This window comes from Haliaeetus leucocephalus, unplaced genomic scaffold, assembly GCF_000737465.1.
Source record: "Haliaeetus leucocephalus isolate CR32 unplaced genomic scaffold, Haliaeetus_leucocephalus-4.0 Scaffold656, whole genome shotgun sequence".
Classification (NCBI taxonomy): Eukaryota; Metazoa; Chordata; class Aves; order Accipitriformes; family Accipitridae; genus Haliaeetus; species Haliaeetus leucocephalus.
This window is the reverse complement of record NW_010973092.1, coordinates 540,425-563,519: the sequence shown is the minus strand read 5'-3', so window position 1 is coordinate 563,519 and position 23,095 is coordinate 540,425. Positions and strand designations below refer to the sequence as shown.

Sequence of the window (23,095 nt, the reverse complement as noted above, 5' to 3'; positions counted from 1 at the left end):
CGCCCGCCGAGGCTCCGCTCCCGGGCGCGGAGCTGGGCTGCAGGGGCGCGGCGGCGGCGGTCGGTCGGGGCGCCCGGCGGGGTCCCCCTTGCCGTCGTCGGCCCCGGCGCTCTCCGCCCCGCTGGCAGTGCAGGTCAGCAGGAGCAGGGGCTGCCCTGTGGTCTGGGCGCTGAGCCGCGCGTCTGTTGCCCTTCATCTTCTCATAACCTCTGTTTTTTCCGATTTTGAGTCATCATGCCAACATTGGTATTGCACTGGCAGTAAATGGTGGGCAAAATTGTTTTCCTGAGAGCAGCAGAAGAGCGTTTGTTGGTTCCAAAGGTGAACGTTTTTTTCTATATATATGGTTACAAAGCTCCCGGTGTAGCGGGTTGGGTGGCACAGCGGGCTTAGTGCGATGGTCAGGGTTCACGTCCTGCCATAGGTCACAAATGCGAAGGATGTAGATAGTCCTGGCAGACACTGGTGCTACAGAGTACTTAAAACCCTCGGCGCGACGGACAGCCGTTGCTTGAGAAGTCAAGGATGTACGTGCAGACAGGACTCAGAGTTGCAGGTCGTGTTGAAGGAGCTTTGGCAGATCAGGGTGTGCTCCTGCGATGCCTGCCTACTCTAATGCCAGCTCTAGGTTATTTGTTTCTGTGAGTAAAAATTAACAATTGAGGGCTAATAAACTTGAATTGCAAAGGGGAAGAAACTATTGGAAGTAGTTGCACACTTTGATTATTTGAACTTGGCATTTTTTCCACACCCTTTTGATTTCTGTTAGGGTTCTTCCCTGTTTGTTCTAAGAATTGATTTTCCTACAGCTCAGCAGGAAGCAAAAATAAACTTTCCCTTTGGCCTTATCCACAGAATGGCTCAGCAGCAAGCACTGAGATTTCGCGGTCCAGCTCCCCCACCAAACGCAGTCATGAGAGGCCCACCGCCTCTCATGCGACCACCTCCACCTTTTGGTATGATGCGAGGTCCTCCTCCACCACCTCGCCCCCCTTTTGGACGTCCTCCATTTGATCCAAACATGCCTCCGATGCCACCTCCGGGAGGGATTCCTCCACCAATGGGACCTCCACATTTACAGGTAAAGAACGGGGGATTCTCTTGGTTTGCTGAGTTGGGATTTATGGATTTTTCTTGTTTGTTTTCATGTGTGGAAATAATAAGAGGAGAGACATTAAAATGAATGAAAAGAACAGCAGGCTCGTGCATGGCATTATAAAACCTAATGCATACCTGTGGTATGTAAACGCAACTTCTGTTTAGCTCCTTGAGGCAATTCTAAATTAATCAATTATGCAGTTAGGATACGCTTGCCAACAGAGTCTTTACTAAAACCTGACTTCATGTTGGTGCCCTGTGGCCATGCAGAATGCAGGACTCGGCTGTGCTCCAGTTTCTGAATGCCTCAAAGCAGGCATGTGAAGTATACATCAGTCTTCTAGGGTTATCCTGATTCTGCCTGTATTCACTTAGTGGGGTAATGATGGATGCACACAAAGACTGAGAGAGAAGGTGCAGCTGAATTCTGTACGGATTCCAGCATGAGCCACACCTGCCATCACTCTGGTAGTTTATTATTACTGAACACCAAGGGATTGGCTAGGTGGGCAGGTAGCAATTTTGAGAAGTACGTATATAATCAGCAATCAGGTATGTTTTGCTTTAGCGCTGTGTTCAGGAGGGTGCATCATTAGTAATGCACCAGAAATTGTCAACACACTGACAAAGAAAAATTTAACATTTGGAAAAAAAACTAGGAGTAGGCTCATTGTTTGGCTGGAGCAGCTGCAGGTGGCCCTTGTACTGACAAAAGTTTACTCTTGGCAGAGGGAGAATGCTCTTTACCTTACGTTTATTGTCGTTGTTGTTGGGGGGTGTTTGTTTGGGGGTTTTGTGTTTTGTTTTTTTTTTTTAAAGACTTGCAGCATTATTAGCACCTACAGGGGTAGTATGACCCAGTTGGGCTCAAGTAAGGTAGATTTCTATCTGTATGTCATAGTGATGTATGTTTTAAGTTCTTTTGCCTACCTTTCAGAGACTTGGACAGTCTGAAAGGTACAACACCTTTGTGAATAAGGAATGTATTGTTTTAATAGCACTGTAGGAGTACAGTGCTGTTAGGGCAGTGTAATTACTATGTGGGACCGCAGGTGGGCCTATAAGGAGGTGAATAGTACTATGTGGTTTATAAATAATGGTTTAAATCCCCTATTTGTAATAGAAAAGTGAAAACTTTGGTGCTATGAAATTTATTTTAAAATGTAGGGATGTGGGCAAGATGGGAAGAGAACATGCAGTGGGGATAACAGGACCTTGCTTCCTTCCTGCAGTTTCAAGAATCAGCCAGAGTTAATTTGAAGCCCGAAGCCTAGCTGCTGCTGTCTCCTTGATTGATGTGTTTGATTTATATTCTGAATGTGCTTCAGCTCTCAGCTGTTACATCATAGCTGTTTTATCATGCCATGCAGGAAGCATGTCTTCTACAACTCATTACCATACATGGAATCCATGCACCAAGCATGTCTAAATTTTTCATGCCATGTCAGCACTGTGCTCTGCTTTGCACCAAATGTTTGGGTTTTAGCTTCTCACCCTGCTTCTGGTGCAAGGGGAGACACAATGTTGAAAGGTCCTGTGGTAGAAACAGAGGAGAGAGTGTGCTTCAAGTGGAGCAGAAAGGCGTTGTGGATCCCCTGGCTGTATAGCTGGCGTCACTTCCTTGCTCCCAGGACTGCCCTGTAACGGTCTAACCCTGTTTTATGGGGAAAGCAGCAACAGCAGACAAAAAGTGAGCCCTACTGGATTCTTTTTACAGATTGTAGAGCAGTAAAGAGAAAGATCATCTTGTGGCCAGATGGAGGAGCTGTGGAGAAGAAATAAGGAAGGAAAGAAAGGGTGTAGTTACCTTAATGGCTTTTTTGTTTGTTTTGAATTCCGTCCACATACTCTTGACTTACTTTATAATAGTATTTAACAAAAATCAGAGTTGGTACATGAATTTAAAAAGCAGTTTAAAATATCACTCTTACAGAAGAAATTTTGATCTCAGGGCAACTTCTAGAAGAAGCCAAATGCAGACAGAAACTAAGGACATGGTACACGCTGAAAACGGCCAAGGGTAGGACTCCAATTCTCAGTGCACAGGTGCAGCTCAGGGTGCACGTTTGTGGCATGTCACGCCAAGCTACCCAGTTCCTGTGACACTGGATTTCCTGCACACATACTAGCTTCAGCAGAGCCCTAGTCTTGCTGCATGTACGCGTTTCAGCCTCGGGCCTCTCAGTTACGAGTGCAGAGCTCGAAGGTTTTTGCCAGTGAGGTGTCTTGGTATTGCCTTTGTGAAGTGGAAATCTTTTGAATCACAAGTACAATTAGAACTGGAGTGATGGAGATTATTAGGTCAGTTGTAGGTATATGCAGAATAAGTTAAAGAACTTGGTGGATTTTGTCGACTGCCTTTTTTTATAGGGAAGTATTCACTATACTTGTTATGCCCAGGAAATTTCAGAACGGTCCAAATAAACAAGTAGAATAGAAGAATTTAATGCACTTTGAATTAGAAAGCGGGTGTTCAGGCTTTCAATTAACAGTTGTGTGCAGGGCAGTTCTGGGTTTCTTATGATGATGCAATAATGAAAATGCAATTTGATTTTTTTTTTTTCTTTTTAAATTAGCACTAGTTAGAATTTTAGTTAATGGGAAATCAAGAACTATAATGGATTGTAATGAAATCTGCTGCTCTGCTATGCTAATAAATTGGATGCTTGCTTGTAAATTTTTTTTTAATATTTGTTCACTGGGAGGGTCATTGTGTAACTGTTTAGTGGTGTATTTGATTTACAGCTGGGGATGTCTGAGTGGCAGTTATTCAGGAACAGTTCTTCCATTCTTTCTCTTTCGTGCATTGGGATATTTTCTTCTTTTCAGGAGAGGAGTTTTCTTTCACCTCACTTCTTTTCATGCCACTTTTTTCTGATGCTCTACATCAGATGATGTTAGCATCTCAGAAGTGAAATGTTTATTGCAGCTGTTCCGCCATAGGTGGTGGCTTGTCAGGAAGTGCATTCTCTGAGCTGGTAGTATTAGATTGTTGAAGAAGCTCTCCAGACTGGTAGAGTTAACCTTACTATAGTTGTGCTGTCTGTTGGTGCTCTAATAAAGGAAAACTCTGCTTGAAAATTGTATTATTATTATTATTATTACCTTCATTATTGTCATTATATGCCTTTAGAGACCACCATTTATGCCTCCTCCCATGGGTAGCATGCCACCACCTCCTGGTATGATGTTCCCTCCAGGAATGCCGCCTGTCACTGCCCCTGGAACACCAGCAATGCCCCCAGCTGAAGAGATATGGGTAGAAAACAAAACTCCAGATGGCAAGGTAAGATGGTTACCAGAAACAACGAAGTAATGGGTGTTTTCTGCTATTGTGAGCATGTTGTCATACACAGTCTGGCACTGCAGTAAAATCCTACGCTCTTGTCTATCCTCTTACTATTTTTAAAACATGAGGAACTGGACCATTTATAAATGCTCCTCCTCCAGATAAGCAGTTGTTTGATGGCGACATTCTTAAATTGTAGGTCTATTTCTATAATGCGCGTACACGTGAGTCAGCGTGGACTAAGCCAGATGGGGTCAAAGTTATTCAGCAGTCGGAGTTGACGCCGATGCTGGCTGCGCAAGCCCAGGCCCAGGTGCAAGCCCAGGCCCAGGCACAAGCAGTAGGTGCCTCCACACCGACCACCAGTAGTCCTGCATCTGCAGCGTCTCCATCCACGTCCTCGAGTACTCAGTCCTCCACAACCTCTACCACAACCACAGCCACTTCAGTTTCACAGACGATTTCCAGTGAGTAACTGAGGGTTTCTCAAGCTTTGCGATGGTGGGGAGCAGGTGGTGGGGATGCTGTTTTGGGGAATTGCTGCAGCAAAAACTTGGTATCCAGGAGGAAGTTGTTTCAACGTAAAGTGGAGCGTGAGTTTATAGTACAGCACTTAATCCAGAAGAACCTTGCATGCAAACCTTTTTTTTGCCCCTCCTCCCACCCCAATCTGAAAGAGTTACTTCAGGAGAGTAATACTAGATCAGCATGCAACCCTTTTTCTTTAGGTCTTTGTATATTTTTCTTCTGCTGTTATCACATCATCTCAAAGCTATTATGCATCCATTTCCTTTTGACTGTAGATAATGCTAAATTGTTTTTTAAAGTGTTTCACAAGAAAAGTTAATCTGAGGTAGGAATTATAGTTGTAGCAATTGCCTCTTTGTTTCCAAAATGGCACCTGTTGCTTTAAGAGGCTGGAACTTTGAGTGCTGCTCCTGGGCTGCTGAGATTCGGTTGATTGCAGAACAGAGCTGCTTCTGGTGTATTACTTTTATTAGCATTATTCTTCTGACTAAGCCTCGCTAGAGTTGCACAAGAGAGGAAAAAGGAAGTCCTTAGAGCCGTTATTGTCCACTCATGACCTTCGAATAATAGTCTGAAGATTACTGCTGTTTACAGGGGCTGAGCCTTTGCTTTTGAGGGTTTTTCAGCGGAGGGAACCTCAGGAGGAAAGGGGGCTGAATTTATGCAGCATGCACATAATGCATGTTTATACATAGTATCTGCATATAATATAAACGGTACGATTTATACTCTTCTTTGACGCATATATATGCTAACAAAGTGCCTCTAGGTGCAGAGCATCTAGAAATGTATATTGTGTACAATAGATCTGTTTGCACATGAGTGTGTCAACAGCAAGCGTGAGTAAGATCACCTAGCATGAACAAAGCAAGGTGCAGCTTGTTAAGGAACAGTTTGGTTAGTGTTACTGTCTACATGCAGGGCTACTGAAAGCAGAACATTTATGCTGATCAGGAATCCTATTGTTCGACAGTCTTGATCATTGTAGCTGCGCTGGCAAAAATGTGTGCACTGAGTTAGGCCAAAGAGTATCCAGAAGATGAGCAATTGCTGAATTGTTCTAACTCCAGTGGTAGTGTATAGTTGCATTCTCTGGAATTACTTCATCTTTTTCCTGTACCAGGTGAGGCAAGTCAAGCTTAACTCACCATTTAACCCAAACTTTACAGATCTGTGCATGAAAGGGAGTCAAATTTAGGTAGCACTCAAATTATGCTTTCAGTTAACACTGAGGAGAGGACAGATCACTGGAGTAGCAAATAATTTGTATTGCTCAAAGCATTTTAGTGCTTTTTATTTAATTTGAAAGGTAACTTAGTACTGTGTTCAGCTGCTTTGTTGAAATATGGTCTACTCGAACCATTTTGCTGAGTAACAAGAATGAGGTAGGAGGTGAATGTTAGCTTCTGGCCTAATGCCAGGCTTTTGAGAACTGATCCTGCTTTTGGAATAGCACTTTATGCACCCTCTCTGAAGCAAAATTTCCTGATACTGAACGCTGAAAATCTGTTCCACTTCTACCTGTTCTACCTGCTAAACTTTGTCTTTGCTTTCAAGAACTGTTACTGTTGGTGTCTGTGCCTAGGTGATAAAAGTCTATCATTTCAAATAATTTTATAACTCTCAGACTTGGCCTGTAAAACAACCTGGGACTTCTGGCTGAGCTTCATTCTCGTCTGGTACTGATTTGACTTAGGCCTTAAAACAAATCACATACTGACTGTCTGCTCTGTTTCCCTAAATTTTAGGCAGTGCTAAGGACTTTCACCCTTTCTGAAACACTTAACAACAGATCAAAAACCTTTATTTAAATATGCTAATACTGGTACGTTATTAGGAATGATTCTGGTAGTCATGAAATACTGAAGAAAATGCACAGTATGCCCATATATAATATGTGCATAAGTTGGTGTGGTTTCCTTTTTTTTTTCCTTAGCTCATTTTTACAACAATTCCTCCTGCCTTCCACCAAATCTTACAGTGTAAATTTGCAAGGCTGGCTAATGATTTTAATCAGTCACGTCTCTAGTTCCTGTTTGCCAGTGCTTTGATAGGTAGCACTATTTATTCTCGGTTAAGTGCTGATTTCAGTGATGCTGCAAGGATTACAGAATTGAACACCAGTGGTGTATTTTCCCACTGGGAGGCACTGAAGACCAAGAAAATTCTTGCAGCTTCTGAGCAAAAGTACTTTCCTTTTCCTTGCTTATTTACACTTTTTTTATTGACATTTTTGCATTCTTGGATCACAGCTTAACAAGCATAGTTTTTAGACAGACTGTTGTCATGCACGTGTTGCTGCCATTATTGTTAAAAAGCAGAGCCTGTGTTTATTTAACATAAGAACAACCTTTTTCCATTTGAAACTCTCTGTAATGTTCCCTTTCTGTTTTTCTGAACAGGGATACAGAGTAGAATTTCATTTCAGGCTGTGTTTGTCCTTTGATACACCCTTGCTACTGCTATAGAGACTTGTTAGGTGTAAATAATGGGACAAAGTAAAATTTGAAATTGACTTTCTTTGTGAATATTTAATGTTACAGAGAAGGCAAAGGGTTTTTTGTCCAAGAGTGTCTTCCTGCTGATGATATCTAAGCATATCTGCTTATATGAAGTCTGTTGGGAAACAGAGAGCCAGTATGTTTGCAGCAAATATATTGTAGTGTCTAAGATACAAGGTGTTCTTTGTGTTTTTTTATCAGCACCTACCACACAAGACCAGACCCCGAGTTCGGGTGTTTCAGTTGCCACACCATCAGTCAGTGTTTCAACCTCTGCTCCTTCTGCTACACCTGTGCAGACTGTACCCCAGCCAGTCCCACAGACATTGCCTCCTGCAGTTCCTCATGCAGTACCTCAACCAACTGCAGCAATTCCTGCTTTTCCACCAGTAATGGTACCTCCATTTCGTGTCCCCCTTCCTGGCATGCCTATTCCACTTCCAGGTAAATTGGCGAACTGTAATTGTCTTGTCCGCTACATGTCCATGTTGTCAATTTGTTTGCACTCATGTGTCCACTGTGTACGGAACTTGCCTGAATCCTCTCCACTCAGAGTATTTTTGAAAGAATTCAGGGTTAGCAGACAGACTATAATTAACAAAGAACATGAAATTTTTTGACTTCTAGTTCTTTGATACACATATTAGAAAACAGCTGCATTTAAACGTGTAAACCTTTTTCTTTTGGATGATAGGAAAATATAACACTTCTTAATCTCATGGCACATGTCTATTTTGTCATCCTGTTTAAAAAAAAAAGTTTCTGGGCAGAATCCCTATGTGACTGAGAATATTGTAGCACTATATTTTACTAATTGCCATGTTGCTGTAATTTTTGCTACTTGCTTGATTTAAACTTTAAGTTTTGTGCATAAATATTTATTAGGATTTGGATTATAGCCCAAAGAAATTAAACAAAAAGAATGAATTTATGCGCAGGAGAAATTACCCTTCAAATGCATTGCCCCTGAATGATGCTAGGCATTTCCAGTTCTTTTGGTTTGCAGCTATCAAGTATGATGCTGAATGCATACGCAAACTGTTGAGGTTTAAACATAATGAAGGCATTCAAGATGCTAGGGTATTATTCATAGGCTTTAGATGTAAAGACCACTGAGAGGAAATCTTAGATGGCAGCATACTGGTTCCTGGGTAAATAATATTTTCTTAAGTTTTCATAAAATATTTAGATACTTAAGGAAGTAATTTTAGGCTGGCAAAATTTTGGACTCGACTGCTGTTTAATTGGTGCAGAGGTCCTCCTAAGAGATTGCTAAAGCCAGTCATTGCTTAAATGCCATGTTTCAGTTTGCATGGATACAACTGAGTTCCTGTTCTAGTACAAAAGTAATTAATGGGTTTTTTCAGTGTACGGTAGCACTAAGTATATACCAAGAGCTGATGATTTTCTGCTGCAAAGGAAGGTTTGAGACTGCAGTTGTATTGGATACAAGTTAGTTTCTGATTCAGAATTACAAAGCAGTGGCTCTGAGCAGCATCCTCATGTTTTTGACTCTTTGTACAAGCTGAATGAGGTGACTTCTTTCCTGCTGTCATTTTAATACATCGATCCAGTACATATGAAGGGAGGCCTTTACCTTCCATCAAATAGGTTGGATGAAAAATAATCCTTTAGAACACTTCTTTGATAAAGGATATAAGCATCAAAGTAGTTAAAATGGGTATTAGTTTTGCTAACTAGAAGAGAGGACCAACTTTTAGTTGCCTCTGCTTTTAGGATAGTCTTCTAAAATAACTGGGCGAAGCTACTTTAATCTGCAGTTTGCTTGAAAAGGAAATCACAGTGTAGTACTCGTTTTAAGACAGGAAACAAATACTAATCTGAACATGATGTTCAAGGCTGAACAAAAAATGGATAAAGGATAGAGGGAGAATTCTGATGTCTGTAAATCTGTGAGGTTTAGAAGAGCAATAAAAAGGGTTAAGCCTTAAAGGTGGTCAGCTGAATGTTCTTAACTGCAGTTTCTGACATTGCCAGCAAGGGATCAGCATAGAGTGAAGGGTCCTTACATACCTTTGAAGGATATGATCATCTTTTCAAGTGTGAACTGTCAGGTAAAATGTGGATGGTCAAGGCAGTAGAGAAGAGTGCCAGTGAAAATGGATACACTGGGGTCTGTGCTTAGGTTGGGTTTTTTTGTAAGCTCTCAGTCAAAAAGTTTTGTGAGTAGTGAATACAGAATGAAAGACAGAGCAAGAACATCAATCTTCTCCTTCTTAAACTCATTTTTGAAAAGTCTTTTTTTCAGAACTTTCCTTGTAGCAAGTCTTAGATCTGGCCTCTTCTGTTCCCACAGTGAGATGAGCCTTTTGGGTGGAACCCATAATACATAGGAAGGATACCTAGCAGTGAAGTGCGTGCTTCCACTAATGAGTCTAATTTGTCATTTTGCTTGATTACAGAATAAAATCAGTCTACTTTTTTCAGCTAATTCTGACTTGAGTTTGTTGCAATGGTTTATAAACACTCTAAAAGAAAAGGAAACCTTTAAAATATTTTACAGTAACAAGAAACAAAAGAGAAGTCAAAATTACTTCATGGCAGTATAAGGTGAAGTCAAAAAGGCTGACAAAGTTTTAACGTGTAGATGTTTGGGGCTTTCAGCACTAGGTATAATATCAGCCAGATTGCTTTCAAGTTACAGAGGCAGAGCTGAACAATACCATTGTCAAGTGACGGCAAAGTTAATCTCTGTATTATACTGTAGTAAGACGGAACAATGGAAGAGTTGATTAGTGATATCTCGTAATCTCAGATCTTAAAAAGTAAGTCTGCTTTCTCTTAATTCATATATTAAAACTTAGTTGTATGTTTGAGAATGAACTTGGCAGAGGAAACAGCTTGGGTATTTGCGAAGTCTTATCTGCGCTGCAGTGTCTCTAATTTCAGTGATCCCGCAGATGGCATTATTTATACTGACCCAGTTTTAAGACATGCTGTAACTTCCTTAACAAAACGAATTTTCAGATTCATTTTCAAGTACATAACATGAATCCCCCCCCCAAAAAATTTAGACAAACACTTCATTCAGTGCTGTTTGAGTCAATGTTTTTTGTGTCTCAATTCATACTTTTTTTTAATAAAACTAGTTTTGGATTCTTTCATTGAAATTATTGTTAAAGAACATTACAATTCTGTCTTCTCACAAAATTTTTTTAAAATAAATTGGCCGTATTTTTGTATGCTTTCCATACGAGATCTCTAATGAAGAAAACCAGAAATTACTTTGGTTATAAACACAGGGGTTTAATTTCACTTCGCGCTGGGAGAATTTCCAACCTCAGATGATGGAATTCAAACCATTTAAGGGGAAGTTTCTGCAGTATTTCAGTTTCTGAGTGTCCAGACTGGACCAACGTAGAGAGAACTTCTACAGTTTCCTTCCGCACCCTAAAATGAAGGTTTTTTGAAATGTGTTCCCCTTACCCCTGACTACTATCCTACTGAATTTTGTGTCTAATTGAAGAGGATGAGATGTTTTCCTTTTTGTGGCCTTTCTATGTCATTTCTTAATGAGCTGGAGGGCAGAACAGTGCATGATGCTACCTTTTTGAGGGCTAGTTATGCTGCTTTTAGAGCATTTTTCAGCTCGTGACATTCTTGATAATGAAAAATAAAGAAAATGTTCGCTGCCACTGACCTAGTGCAGCTTTGTGTACCTCTGTTTGCAGCTTCATTGCTTTTATTTCTCCCACCCCCCTTCTTCCACCTCCAGCCTTTCTGTAATGACCCTCATAACCTGAGCTTTCCCTCTGGGTTGAACTTGGCTTTCACCCTCCCACACCTTGCTAGTCTGACTAGTTTAAATCTGTGCCTCTGCTCTTACCACTGCCTTCTAAATGCAGCAGCAGACTGAAAATAGCAAAGACTGTTAGTTTCACTTCGTTGCTGCTCCCCTGATGGATCTGTCTGAGCAGAGGCTGTCAGTGGAAAACAGCACCTTTAGTAGAGTATTTTCCCATGGTAATGCCCTACAAGGAGAGCAGCGTTCCCCCTTGAATGAACTTAAACCCCTGAGTCTTCACTGAAATAACTTTTTTCTTTTTAATGATATCCCAGTTATTTGCTAAACAGCTGGTTTAATGTAGGCAGAAACTGTTGCTGCAGCATAAAATTAGTTTTATATTTGATCTGGCATAAAATGTTGGAGCAAAAATAATTCACATTTTCTTGCTGGGAGGCTTTCTCTTTGCCAGCTGAAAATGACATTCCAAATTGTAGCAGGAAATCTGTAGCATCCAGACTCCCAGTGGTAGCTGACATACAATGGCAGCTTTCCAACATGCTTGCTTATCCATTTTACAGGTGTAGCAATGATGCAAATAGTCAGCTGCCCGTATGTAAAGACAGTCGCTACCACCAAGACCGGTAATTTTCAAAACCATCTTAGTTCGTTTTGTCTGTAAGTTGGCATGGTAGTGAATGTTGTTGTTTATCCTTTATTTATTTATTTGCTTCCCCAATTGAATGAATATATATACTTTATTTTCAAAACCAGTATAAATGCAAATATCGTATCTGGCCAGGAGATAACTTTCCCAAATAACTGTTAGTGTTAGCTTATCTTATGCAAATAATCCGGTACAGTTTTCTGTAATCATTGAGTTCTGTAATAACTGTGAATCTCTTCATGCCCATACTTCTTAGTTATTAGTTTCTTGTGTGTGGATTTTCGTTTTTCCTACTTCCACATGTATAGTGACATGATTGTGCTCGCATGTTGGTGTGCGTGTATGTGCGTCTTAGTATAAATTTTCATTTTTCAAATTGTGGATTTAAGAAAAGTTGCTTACTGAGAATACTTTATGGCAATGTGTAATGTGTGCTTTTCCACTATTTAAAATTATAGACTTTTTCATATAAACGTTAAAGGCTCAAAATTATGATCTTGTAGTTTTAGTCCTATTCAATTTGTTTTTCTAGAACTTGTCATTCAAAATATGTTCAGTATATCCATTTTGTTGGGATGAGTAGAGAAATAATAGGAAAATGTAGCATTCTGGCTTATCTTTGGCTATTTACTTGCCATTTTTCTTTAGGATGTGAATAAAATGTTTTTTCCGATCGATCTGCAGTATTAAACAAAACCATTGCACAATCTGAAATTATTTCTCACAAGTTTTTATCCAAGGCTCTGAATTAATGTTAACTTTAAGTCAGGATTTAAGACTATCAGAGTTCTGCTTCATATTATATGGCTCAAATTCAAGCCACTGTTGTCTTTTTTCAAGAGCAATAGGAATATCTCTTAAAATGACAGCATAATTAAACAGTGGAGTAGATTTAAAAAAAAAATTATTTGCTATAGAGATCTAATAAAGACTTTTTTGATAGAGCACTTAATTTTGAAGTATTAAAGCAAATGTCTAAAAACTAACAAGCTTTGTGCTGTGCAGAATTACACATTACTCAGAACAAAAAGCTATCTAATTTGCCTGGTAATATGGGCATTACTGATTGTAAAACACAGGAAGGAAATTGAGTAACAATGCATTGCTTTTCAATTTAATTTTGAAAACCGTATTTATATAGGTTGATTATTTGTAACTTAAGTTTTACTGTAAACAGTGAAGTGCTAGGTTTTGGTTCTTAGGTACTTCATTGTCACTTACTGTTTTCTTTCCTTTTTCCTTTTTCCTTTTTTCTTTTTTTTCTTCTTTATACAGGTGTCTTGCCAGGCATGGCCCCTCCCATTGTACCTATGATCCATCCTCAGGTTGCTATTGCTGCTTCACCTGCTACGTTGGCTGGAGCAACAGCAGTCTCTGAGTGGACAGAGTACAAAACAGCAGATGGAAAGACTTACTATTATAACAATAGGACTTTGGAGTCAACATGGGAAAAACCCCAAGAACTGAAAGAAAAAGGTACGGTTTTTTTAAATGCAGCTGTATACTAGGCAAAATTGCTTAGACCGTTAACAGTTGTGTTGGAAAACGTGAATGAGAATATTTCTAATCCCTTATTTCCCTGAAGAATATTTTTAAATCCTGGTTATAAGTATCCATTTGGGTGGGTCTTGAGTCTGAAAGTTATTGTTTCTTTGTTTCCCACTGTACTGTAAGGTTATTTGGTTCTAGAGTGGCTTCTGTAGACACTTGGGTAAATGCATGTTTCCACTCCAGTAGAAAGTAAGTACTTTACATACTTAGGTGTTTGAGAAGATCCCAATTGCAGAAAGATAGAAAGTGAGGGGAAAATTCAGTTATTCTAAAGACTGTAAACCAGGAGAGAATGAAGATCACTGAAATGCTAAATTTCAGATCTTCATAAACTAAGTATATAAACAGATTTGGAATATGAGGAAAAAATAAATTACCTCCCCCTGTCCACATCCCTAAGTTGTATTCTGGTCATATTCTGTGACTTGTGTCTATTTGAATCCACATTATATCCATGGGTGGTGTTATATTGGAGGGAAATTGTTCTTGTATCATAAATAAGGAAGAAGGGGCAAAAATCCTGTGGCTTTTATTCAGTTTATAAAGTCTTTTAAGAAAACAAATCCAGTCGGACCCAAATAGTTCTTCCTTTTATTGTCTGCTGAATTTTTCAGTTACAAGAAATCTTTGTTTAGACAAATTCAGAACACTTACAGTTGGTTAGTTTAATACCCATCTTTCTAATAATTCAGTTTTAAATAATATGTCTTCTTTTTACTGAGGTGAAAACATCTAAGACAGCAAATATCAATTTTGCTGAGTAAAGCTTATACATTTTATAATTTTTTTAATGGATGCAGAGCAATCCTCAGATGATGCTGCATGAATTTTCTCTTTTTTTTTTGTCAGCAGCATTTCAAATCTGAAAGTCATCTTCAGTGTTGCACTGTTGGTTGCAACTGTTGTTTGATACATTTATTGGCATTTCAGCGATTTCTGTTGGTACAGTTTAGTTAGCTTTTTAATATAATAGGCTGCCTTACAATATTTCGTTTTCCAGTCCCAAGTACATCTTGGTACAGGAGATAATCACGTCTTTATAAGCAGACACTGTAAAGCCCAAGGAGGACAGAAAGCAGTGAAAATACATTAAAAATAAGTTTTGTTTTGCTGTTGTGCTTGGAAAATCATACTGATAAAAATAAATTTGTTGTTCTATAATGGTTTCTTAATAATACTAAGGAAAATTCTGTCTTTATTTAGAAAAAATGGAAGAGAAGATTAAAGAGCCAATTAAAGAACCTACAGAGGAGCCTTTACCAATGGAGACAGAAGAAGAAGAGCCAAAAGAAGAACCTATAAAAGAACTTATAAAGGAGGTAAAAGACCTTGCAACCAAATGGTATCGCCATTTTGAATTCTACATCCTACAGGTGTGGATGCATCTGTAGACCGGGCATATTGACAGGAGACACGGTTAGTAATTAGAGTTCTTAAATTCCTGGGCTGATTTTTGAAAGCCTTCCTTTTTGGGCTCATAGCTTTTTTTTTTTTCCTTCTTTTGATTATTTTTTTTACATAAGGAAAAAAGGACACTTAAAAGAAAAATACAGAGCACGTGAGTTAAGAAATTAGTAAGAACATGGAAAAAAAAATTAGCTAATTACATAGACATGATGTTCTCTCACTGATTTTAAGGTATTCAGAAAAATGAAACTTGTCCTGAATGTTTGAAATCTTTAAATTAATAGCTTTTTCTCTGTTTCTTTACTTCCTTATTTTGAACAGTTTTGAAACAAAGCTTACACGATCTCCGTGTGCTGTAACTGATAAGTTTAGTCTGTTAGGAACACCTGTCCTCGAAAATGTCTGTAGTGTTTACGTCGCGGTAAACAAAATTAACTTTTTTCTTGTAAGGCATTTTGTCATGCTGAGAAAGCATAGCTCTTTAAGATGCTAAAGTGTTTGAATAAAAATTAAAGCTTTTATACTGATTTCTGCAAACTTCAGTGTAGCTTAGTAGGCAAAAGTACAGAATTCAGTTGCTGGTTTTTATTACCACTCTACCCTGTTCACTTTTGAGGTAGTTGCTAGTTTGCTTATTTCTGCTACAAAGGTTATTGCAGATTTTTGACTGTTTCACACTCCGTGTCTCATTTTCAAGTAAATTAATTTTAAGAATAAATAAAAATTTCTTTGTGAGAAACTACACCCTTGCCCCTGTATTCAGTCCTTGATTCAAGGATTCATGAAGATCTAGGAAGGCATTTAAATAAGGTTTCAATGAAGTCAAAAGTTAGTAAACACTTAGAGGTTTTCTGAGTTTTGAGTAGCAGTTACTGTTGAAATTCCAATGCTTCTGTTTTAAGCATGGATGAAGTGTAATTGTGAGCTGTTTATTAGCATTGTTTCAAAATACATTTTCTTCTTTAAAACAAGTTAGTTACTTTATAATAAATAATTAGCTAGTGGTCATTGCTTGAATCCTTTAACTTTTTTTTTCCTTGAGGAGCCAAAAGAGGAAGAAATGACTGAAGAAGAAAAAGCAGCTCAGAAGGCCAAGCCAGTTGCAACCACTCCTATTCCAGGAACCCCATGGTAGGTAACAGTTTCCCCTGTGGCCTCCTACTGCGGGACTGAGACATGATTTCCCATAGCCAGGAAAGGTCGCTGGATAGTTAGAACAAGTAATAGTGTGTATAGATCCTGTTCTTGGTATGATTCTGTCTCAGATAACGTTGGATTCCTCCAGGCAATGCTGTTCACGCTGTGCCGGTACTCATGATGTTCAATGGTGTGTGTATAGCCTTTCTACCACACACTAACTGCAGTCCTATGTGGTGCCTTACCAGCATAGTTGTCATATCCCAGCCCCCTTCATCTGCCACTGATTCCTTCTGATCTGGTAGGAAATACTGGCCAAAAAAAAAAAAATCTTGGGCTTCTTTTGCCCTTATGCCTTGGGGAGCGAATGGGTGCAGCTGCTGGCCAAAACAATCCTTTTGTTTTTTACTTGGCATAGGTACTCATCAGGTGCCTCTGTGTATAATGTCATGATGAGGTTACTCTTGCTGTAGTATGTGTAAATCATCTTTGTGTGTTCGGATGACCACGGTAAAAATCTTAGTGATGGGAAAGGGACGTGGTTTTAATTTTTGCAATTTAGCCATCGATGCTTTTTTATTAATGTTTGATATTTAAAACTGTCTCTCTTCAAATGATCTCTGCAGTTCTTTCATCCTGCCATTTATAAAATTCTGGCAAGATCATTAGGTTGCTTTTTCTCATATTTCATAGGGCATTGAAGAGATGAGGTACTTTTTATCCCAAAATCTGATTCAGCTGTCTAAAACATTTTTTTAGAGAAGAACTGAGTATACTGCAGCTCCTGATAAAAAGTATTTTACAAATTGCATTTCAAATCTGCTAGCAGAGAAAAGCAATAATTCAGGATCCTATTTGGACAGTAGGAATGTTTGGTAGTTGTGCAGTACGTATAACCTGGATCTGTCTGTGACCATTAATGCTTGCTTCAGTCTTTGAATATGGTAACAGGTACACAGAATGAATGAAGACACAAAGATAATACAAGATTTCCTGTCTGATTATTAAATTTCTAGGTGTGTGGTGTGGACTGGCGATGAGCGAGTTTTCTTCTATAACCCTACCACTCGTCTTTCTATGTGGGACCGACCAGATGACCTAATTGGAAGAGCTGATGTGGACAAAATTATTCAAGAACCTCCTCACAAAAAAGGAATGGAAGAAGGAAAAAAACTTAGTAAGAGCAATCTTACTGCCTTCTTAAATTATATTCAGACTTCTTATCACTTATTTTGTGTTGATTTCCAAAGCTAGTAACGTTTAAATAAGTGAGAGAAACGTAAAGACATATTGAAAAATGTATATAGTTTTAGAATTTAAGAATGCTGGTGGGAATGCAGATTTATAGTCTTTTCGAAAAAAACAGTCTATTGAAGAAAGTAGATACTAACAAGGTTAATTTTTTTTCTAAATGCCAACAGGCTGAAAAACCCCACAGTTTTTACTGACTAAAAAAAGGGACTCTGTTTGTTTTATAAGCAAGAGGAATTTGGGGGCCAGAAAAGATTAATCATAATGTACCAATGGGCTCTCACAGAAGAGGATTTAACTTAGAGAACGTCAACTGGAATACAGTTTTGGAAAGAGCTGCCAAGAGCAGAGAACATTCAAGAGGCTGCTGAGATAAGACTTCTTTCTGGCATGAGTTCTAGTAAATGATCCTGAGATGACATGTGGGCTTGGTAGTTGGAGGAGAGCAAAGTGCAAGTAGGTAATCAGGAGATGCAAATGTGCTTCATTAGACTGTTTAGCCTGAGGTTTTTTTCCCCTCGAAATAAGAGGTCAGTGTTTGTCACTTTAAATCCAAAGCTGGCTGCAAGTCCATTAGTCCTGCCACCAAATTCTGATAGTGTTATTCCAAAAGCGGCTGAAAACCATATGTCTTCCTTTGTCAGAGTACATTATTGCTGCACACATTGTCCTCTGTTTTTGCACAAGGCTTCATTTGTAGATTACAAACTTTTCATAAATATAAAATCTAAAGTATTACTGAAATCTGTTACAGTTAGAGAAGAGCATGAATCTACAGAGGAAGCAAATGAAGATGAGCCTATTAAAATTAAAAAGCGCAAGTAAGTTTGCTTTTTCAATACTAAGTAGTCTGTGTAGATAAAATGAAGTTTTTAACCTGAGCAGTGTGTATACTGTTGTATTCAGCAGAGGAGAACAGTAATTAATAGGATTGGTGAACAGAGTCGTCAACTTTCTGCTGTTTTACTCTAGCAGCTCAAGTATTCGATACTTCTCTGAGCTGAAATTCATGTGTAGAGGAGATCGCATCTCCTTTGGAAATAATTTGAAATGGAAATAAATGGTATAAGTTGCTGAATCCAAGGAATATTTTGAGTGCATTTTATATGAAATAGTTTGCTTCTGTTGCTTGTTTATCTAGCTTGTTAATTTCTGTGCACAAGATTTTGTTGCCAAAAAATCCAGCCATCTAGATTTTCCTAGTGATTACTCTGTTTTCACTCTATTATAAAAGTTTAAGAGTTTCATTTACATCTTTTTATCTGTTTTGCCTATTGGAAGCAATATACATCACTCCGAGTTACTTACATGCACTGCTTTAAAAGTAGTTTTACAATTTTGTTATGGTGTACTCTTAGGCATGATCATAAAGTTGTTAGCAGTTAGGGCTTTGAGTTTGTTTGGGATGAAGCGCATTTGCACTTAGTAAACATAAATCAACAAACAGCTCGCATTTTTCCAGAAATGCTTTGATGGATGAATGTATCTTTTGTGTTACAGCGTTTTCTGTTGTAATGATTATAAGGTACTCTCAATTTGAACTAACTCCCTTAGCCATAGTCTTTTCACAGGGCCTCATGGTCTTGAACAGGAGATAAGAAAATTAAGGCAGTTAATGTGAAAACTGTTGTACATCTGGTGAGACCTTTGAATACAACCAGAACGTGCTAACTTCTTGGAGTCATTTGTTGGCACTGAAGTTATTGAGAATACCTTGGTTCTTGAGCTCTTTCAATATGAAAGCATTCATATCCAGGTCTCGAAGAACAGCTTTCATGATTTGTAAGCCTATGCTTCTGAAGTAATCGGTTATATCCATTCTGTCCTGGTGTAGTTCAATTTCTAAACTACAGGGTTGACATATTAATTCTCAAGTTATACTGTATGTTTAATTTTTTTCAGGAAAGATGATAACAAAGATATTGATTCAGAGAAGGAGGCTGCTATGGAAGCTGAAATTAAAGCTGCTCGAGAGAGAGCCATTGTCCCTCTGGAGGCTCGGATGAAACAGTTCAAGGACATGCTTCTAGAAAGAGGGGTCAGAGAAATCTGTGTGTGTGTGTGAGAAGCAGGGAGAGGGAGGGGAGGTTCAGGCAGAGGTCTCAATTCTTAGCGAATTCAGAACCTGCGGTGCTTTATGTAAGGAAAACAATCTCATCCTTCCTCTGATTAATGAGTGCCTTTGGTACAAGACTCCATATTTCAAAGAATGTTATAATTATAGCAAAATTTTGATTACTAAGTAACTGAAATTAAACAGTATCAAGACAGAATTTTTTTTTTTACTTTTTTCCCCCAAGTTAAGTAATTACCTAATTGAAAGCTGCTATTGAAAATAAATAGGGCACACAAACTGGACACATCCATAATGTTTTTGGAAATGTTCCTACATGAGAAAAACAGTAAGTTCCATTGTAGTCTGTACATTCTTATCCTTAAATGGGAGACTTTTTGCTTTTAGTTAACTAAATTTGAAATCTGCTTGATACCAATCAGTTTTTATAGGTAAATTAGACTATTAGAATGTAAATTTATACAGCAACTTTAAAAAATTGAAGTGGTTCCAGCTGCCTATGCAGCTTTCATTTAGTTTCAATAACTGGATTTCATGGGTTAGTTTTAATAAAGCTTGTTTAAGATGCACTCGAACATGTTTAAATCAATCTCTTGTAGCAGAACTGTTATAATCTTTAGAAAAGATATAGAGCAGTTATGCGATATGAGAACATAGAATCTCAAGGCTTTCTTCTGATGTACTTACTGTTTTTTAAAATGTCACACAGTGGTAGTAATTAAGCATGTGTTATTATTTAGAAGTTTTCAGAGCCAGTTAGTGTTGAAACTTGCTATGGCAGCTTCCATCATCTATTAGTGATGAAAACTTCAAGATGAGTTTGTTTCCCTCTTTTCATCAGATGTGCAGTTTTGCTTGAAAACTATAGGACAACTTCTTTATATTTGAGGAAACTTAACCACTAGTTAAAATCTGACTTTTTTTAATTAAAGGTCTCTGCTTTTTCAACATGGGAGAAAGAGCTACACAAGATAGTTTTTGATCCTCGTTACTTACTTCTCAACCCGAAAGAAAGAAAACAGGTAAAAGAGAAGTCAAATTCACTCCCCATCCAGACACAGCTACTACAGACTTTATCTAAATCCTCAGTCTGCTATTTTTGTTCCTGCTAACCTTCCAGATTAATCAGTGTTGCAAGGGATTTTTGTTATGATTAGGGTTTGTCTGGAAATGGAAGAAGCCAACAAGAAAAGAAGTGAGTTGATAGTTTCTATTTTTCCTGTGGTTGGAAGATCTAATATTTTAACACAGTGAAAGTTGCATGCATACAGAGAGCTCCCCAAACCAGAATGAAATGGTGAGAATCATCAGTATCTCTTTGAAATATTGGCGTAATGAATACTCTATCTATTTATTAAAAAAAAAAAAGTGGTTGGGGGAAAAACTAAAGCGCATTTTTATTGTTAAGCAAGTTCTCACTCCAGAAGCTTTTCTTCAAATGGATGTAGGGAAATGAAAACTTCAAGAATACAGGAAGTGTCTGCTGTCTTAAACATATGACCCAGAAAAATGTTGATGTAATGTGAATGTGTAAGAAACTTCTTCGCAGGTCTCAGATTACGTGTTTAGATACAATATACTACATGTTCAGCAGATTGGAGTAATTTGCATATTCAAATAGAAAGAGTCCCTAACCCTTCTTTCTACTTCATCTTTGTTGGTTGTGTGGTGGCAGGAAAGGAAGTAGGATGAAGGAAATGGGATTTTTCCTCCCTCTTGCCTAGAGCTTATGTGGCTTCAGGTTTTTGTGTTTTATGTTGGTGACTGGTGTTTCTGTAGGTATTTGATCAGTATGTGAAAACCCGAGCAGAAGAAGAGCGCAAGGAGAAGAAAAACAAAATAATGCAGGCCAAGGAGGATTTCAAGAAAATGATGGAAGAAGCAAAGATTAATCCAAGGTAGGAGCTTCTTCTGGTTTTTGTATGCATAAGCTCTATTAGAACGAGGTATGTTGGGGTGGTATTAGGTAGATTAACCTCTTTTGAAATGGGCAAAGAGGAGAAAAATCATCAGATATTGTTGAAATCTTCTTTTGCCTGCTTGTATTCGCCTAATCCATGAAATGGTAGAACTTGTGATTTATAATGATTTATATGTTTTAAGTCATTTTGAAGAAATCCCCAGCATGCTGTCCCGATTGTGAGAAAGGCCTCATGATCCACCACAAGGTTTCTTTAGTAACCTTGTTTCTTCTTAAGAATATTAATAGTCTCAGAGAAGTACCAGGGAGGTTTCTTCAGTCTGGAGGGGGCTGACTGGATGTTGTTCTGGTTATAAAGTGTGTTCATATGATAGAATGTTCTGGTGTCTTTAATATAGAAATTATTACATACCCCTTATATTCAGACCTTGCAGTGATAATAGCGAGGTGTTGACAGTGCATGTACTAACATTCAAGATTTTATTGCTAGGATTGTTTGCTTCACAGCTTTCTCACATAGAGTTCATGAAGTATGTGCTTATGTCACCATATGAGCTCTAAAGCATTCTCTTGCAGCATCTCTTGGCTTATCTGGCGTTAATTCTTTTACAGTGAAATAACAACTCATTTGTTTCACTTCAGCTTAATTCTTTTTTCAGTGACCCGTTTTGGAAATCTGGTGGAAGCTAGTGTTATGTTAACTTTTAAATTACTTCAAATCTGATTAATTCTCATTTAATAAGGGTAGCAGTTTCAACAGTAGTAGGCTGGGAAGAATGGAGGCATGGAAATGTTTTAAGAAAAAGTTCATCAGTAATAAGTTTAATGTATAATTCAGAGATTAACATGGACTATTATGTTAGCTTTAGTATCCTCAACTTCCAAGATATCTCCAATGTGTCATATTGGGACTGACTCTGATCTCATTATGGGTTGGGGTGGGAAAGAGTTCCAGCTGCGATACTGTCTTGTTTAATCTTATCCTTTGTCTTCTGGTTTCAGTGTTTGTCTAAAGATATTGCTGTACTTCTGTGAGTGCCAGACTGGTTTTTTATCATCTATCTCAGTCCAACATGCCCAAGAGTTTGTGTTCCACTTCACTTAAACAGCTCTTGTTCTTCAATATAGCTGTACATTCACTTTCTAATCTTTTTGAATAAGCTGCCAAATTCTCTTCTTGTTTCAATTTACCCTACAGCAACAGTAGGCTGGATTTTCCAAGTCTAATTATTTCCATGCTGTGATGAAAACATTCGTATGATTATAAGTGTCTCACGTATTCTTGGGGCCAGATTTGCATCAGAGCTTGGAAAAAGCACAGTAGTGGTTTTTTTCGAGGTAAGTGGCAGTACTATATCTACTGCACAGATTGGAATCTGGCCCTGGAGGTGAGAGAATGGTCAGGGAAATGCTGTGGGGATAATGGGTTCAAAGCCCAGTATTGCTGCATCTGCCCATAGTGTTTAAAATATTTTCAGCTCTGTGTGTTTTAAGATTAGGCTATACAATGTTCACTGTAGGAGGAAAAATTGATTCAGCCAGTGTTCTATTGTGACTAATACCAAAAGATGATTTTCTTGGTGAACTCTTAGCATGGTTTGGCTGCAAGTGAATGCACGTAAAATTTTCAGTTTCACAGCTGTGAAATACCTGGACAGACTGGTGGCTGAACTGCTAACCCCAAAAAAAGAAGATTTTTTTGTAGACAACTGAGGTTTTTTTCATTTCTTCTTCTGGTTGCATTGTAATCTCTCTTCCTATACCTGCACTTTCTGCAGGTAGCTGTATTCAAGCAAATAAACAAAAAAACCCCTGTAAGTCTCTAACAGTACCTTTCATGTGTGTGCCTAAACCTGACTGCTTTCTATATAGTTCATTGATCAAACATCTCTATAGTGAGACCATAGGAAGTTGCCTTTTTTTTTT

At 38.4% G+C, this 23,095-nt stretch overlaps 1 protein-coding gene across 4 annotated transcripts in view; it reads left to right on the top strand.

Moving 5' to 3' along the window:
* Positions 1-181: 181 nt before the first annotated feature.
* The window catches only part of TCERG1 (transcription elongation regulator 1), a 33,861-nt gene continuing 10,947 nt past the window's right edge, over positions 182-23,095 (top strand). Inside the window, exons 1-14 of one of the 4 annotated variants that reach the window (XM_010578770.1) lie at positions 183-321; positions 856-1,081; positions 4,232-4,384; positions 4,587-4,854; positions 7,618-7,860; positions 11,743-11,805; positions 13,104-13,304; positions 14,583-14,698; positions 15,829-15,917; positions 16,940-17,100; positions 17,929-17,995; positions 19,077-19,212; positions 20,181-20,270; positions 21,028-21,146. In XM_010578770.1, coding sequence (XP_010577072.1) covers positions 857-1,081; positions 4,232-4,384; positions 4,587-4,854; positions 7,618-7,860; positions 11,743-11,805; positions 13,104-13,304; positions 14,583-14,698; positions 15,829-15,917; positions 16,940-17,100; positions 17,929-17,995; positions 19,077-19,212; positions 20,181-20,270; positions 21,028-21,146 — 1,931 coding nt within the window. In that variant the 5' untranslated portion in view covers positions 183-321; position 856. Of the gene's footprint in view, positions 322-855; positions 1,082-4,231; positions 4,385-4,586; positions 4,855-7,617; positions 7,861-11,742; positions 11,806-13,103; positions 13,305-14,582; positions 14,699-15,828; positions 15,918-16,939; positions 17,101-17,928; positions 17,996-19,076; positions 19,213-20,180; positions 20,271-21,027; positions 21,147-23,095 lie in introns of all 4 variants that reach the window. The other 3 variants (XM_010578772.1, XM_010578771.1, XM_010578773.1) reach the window with 3 other exon arrangements.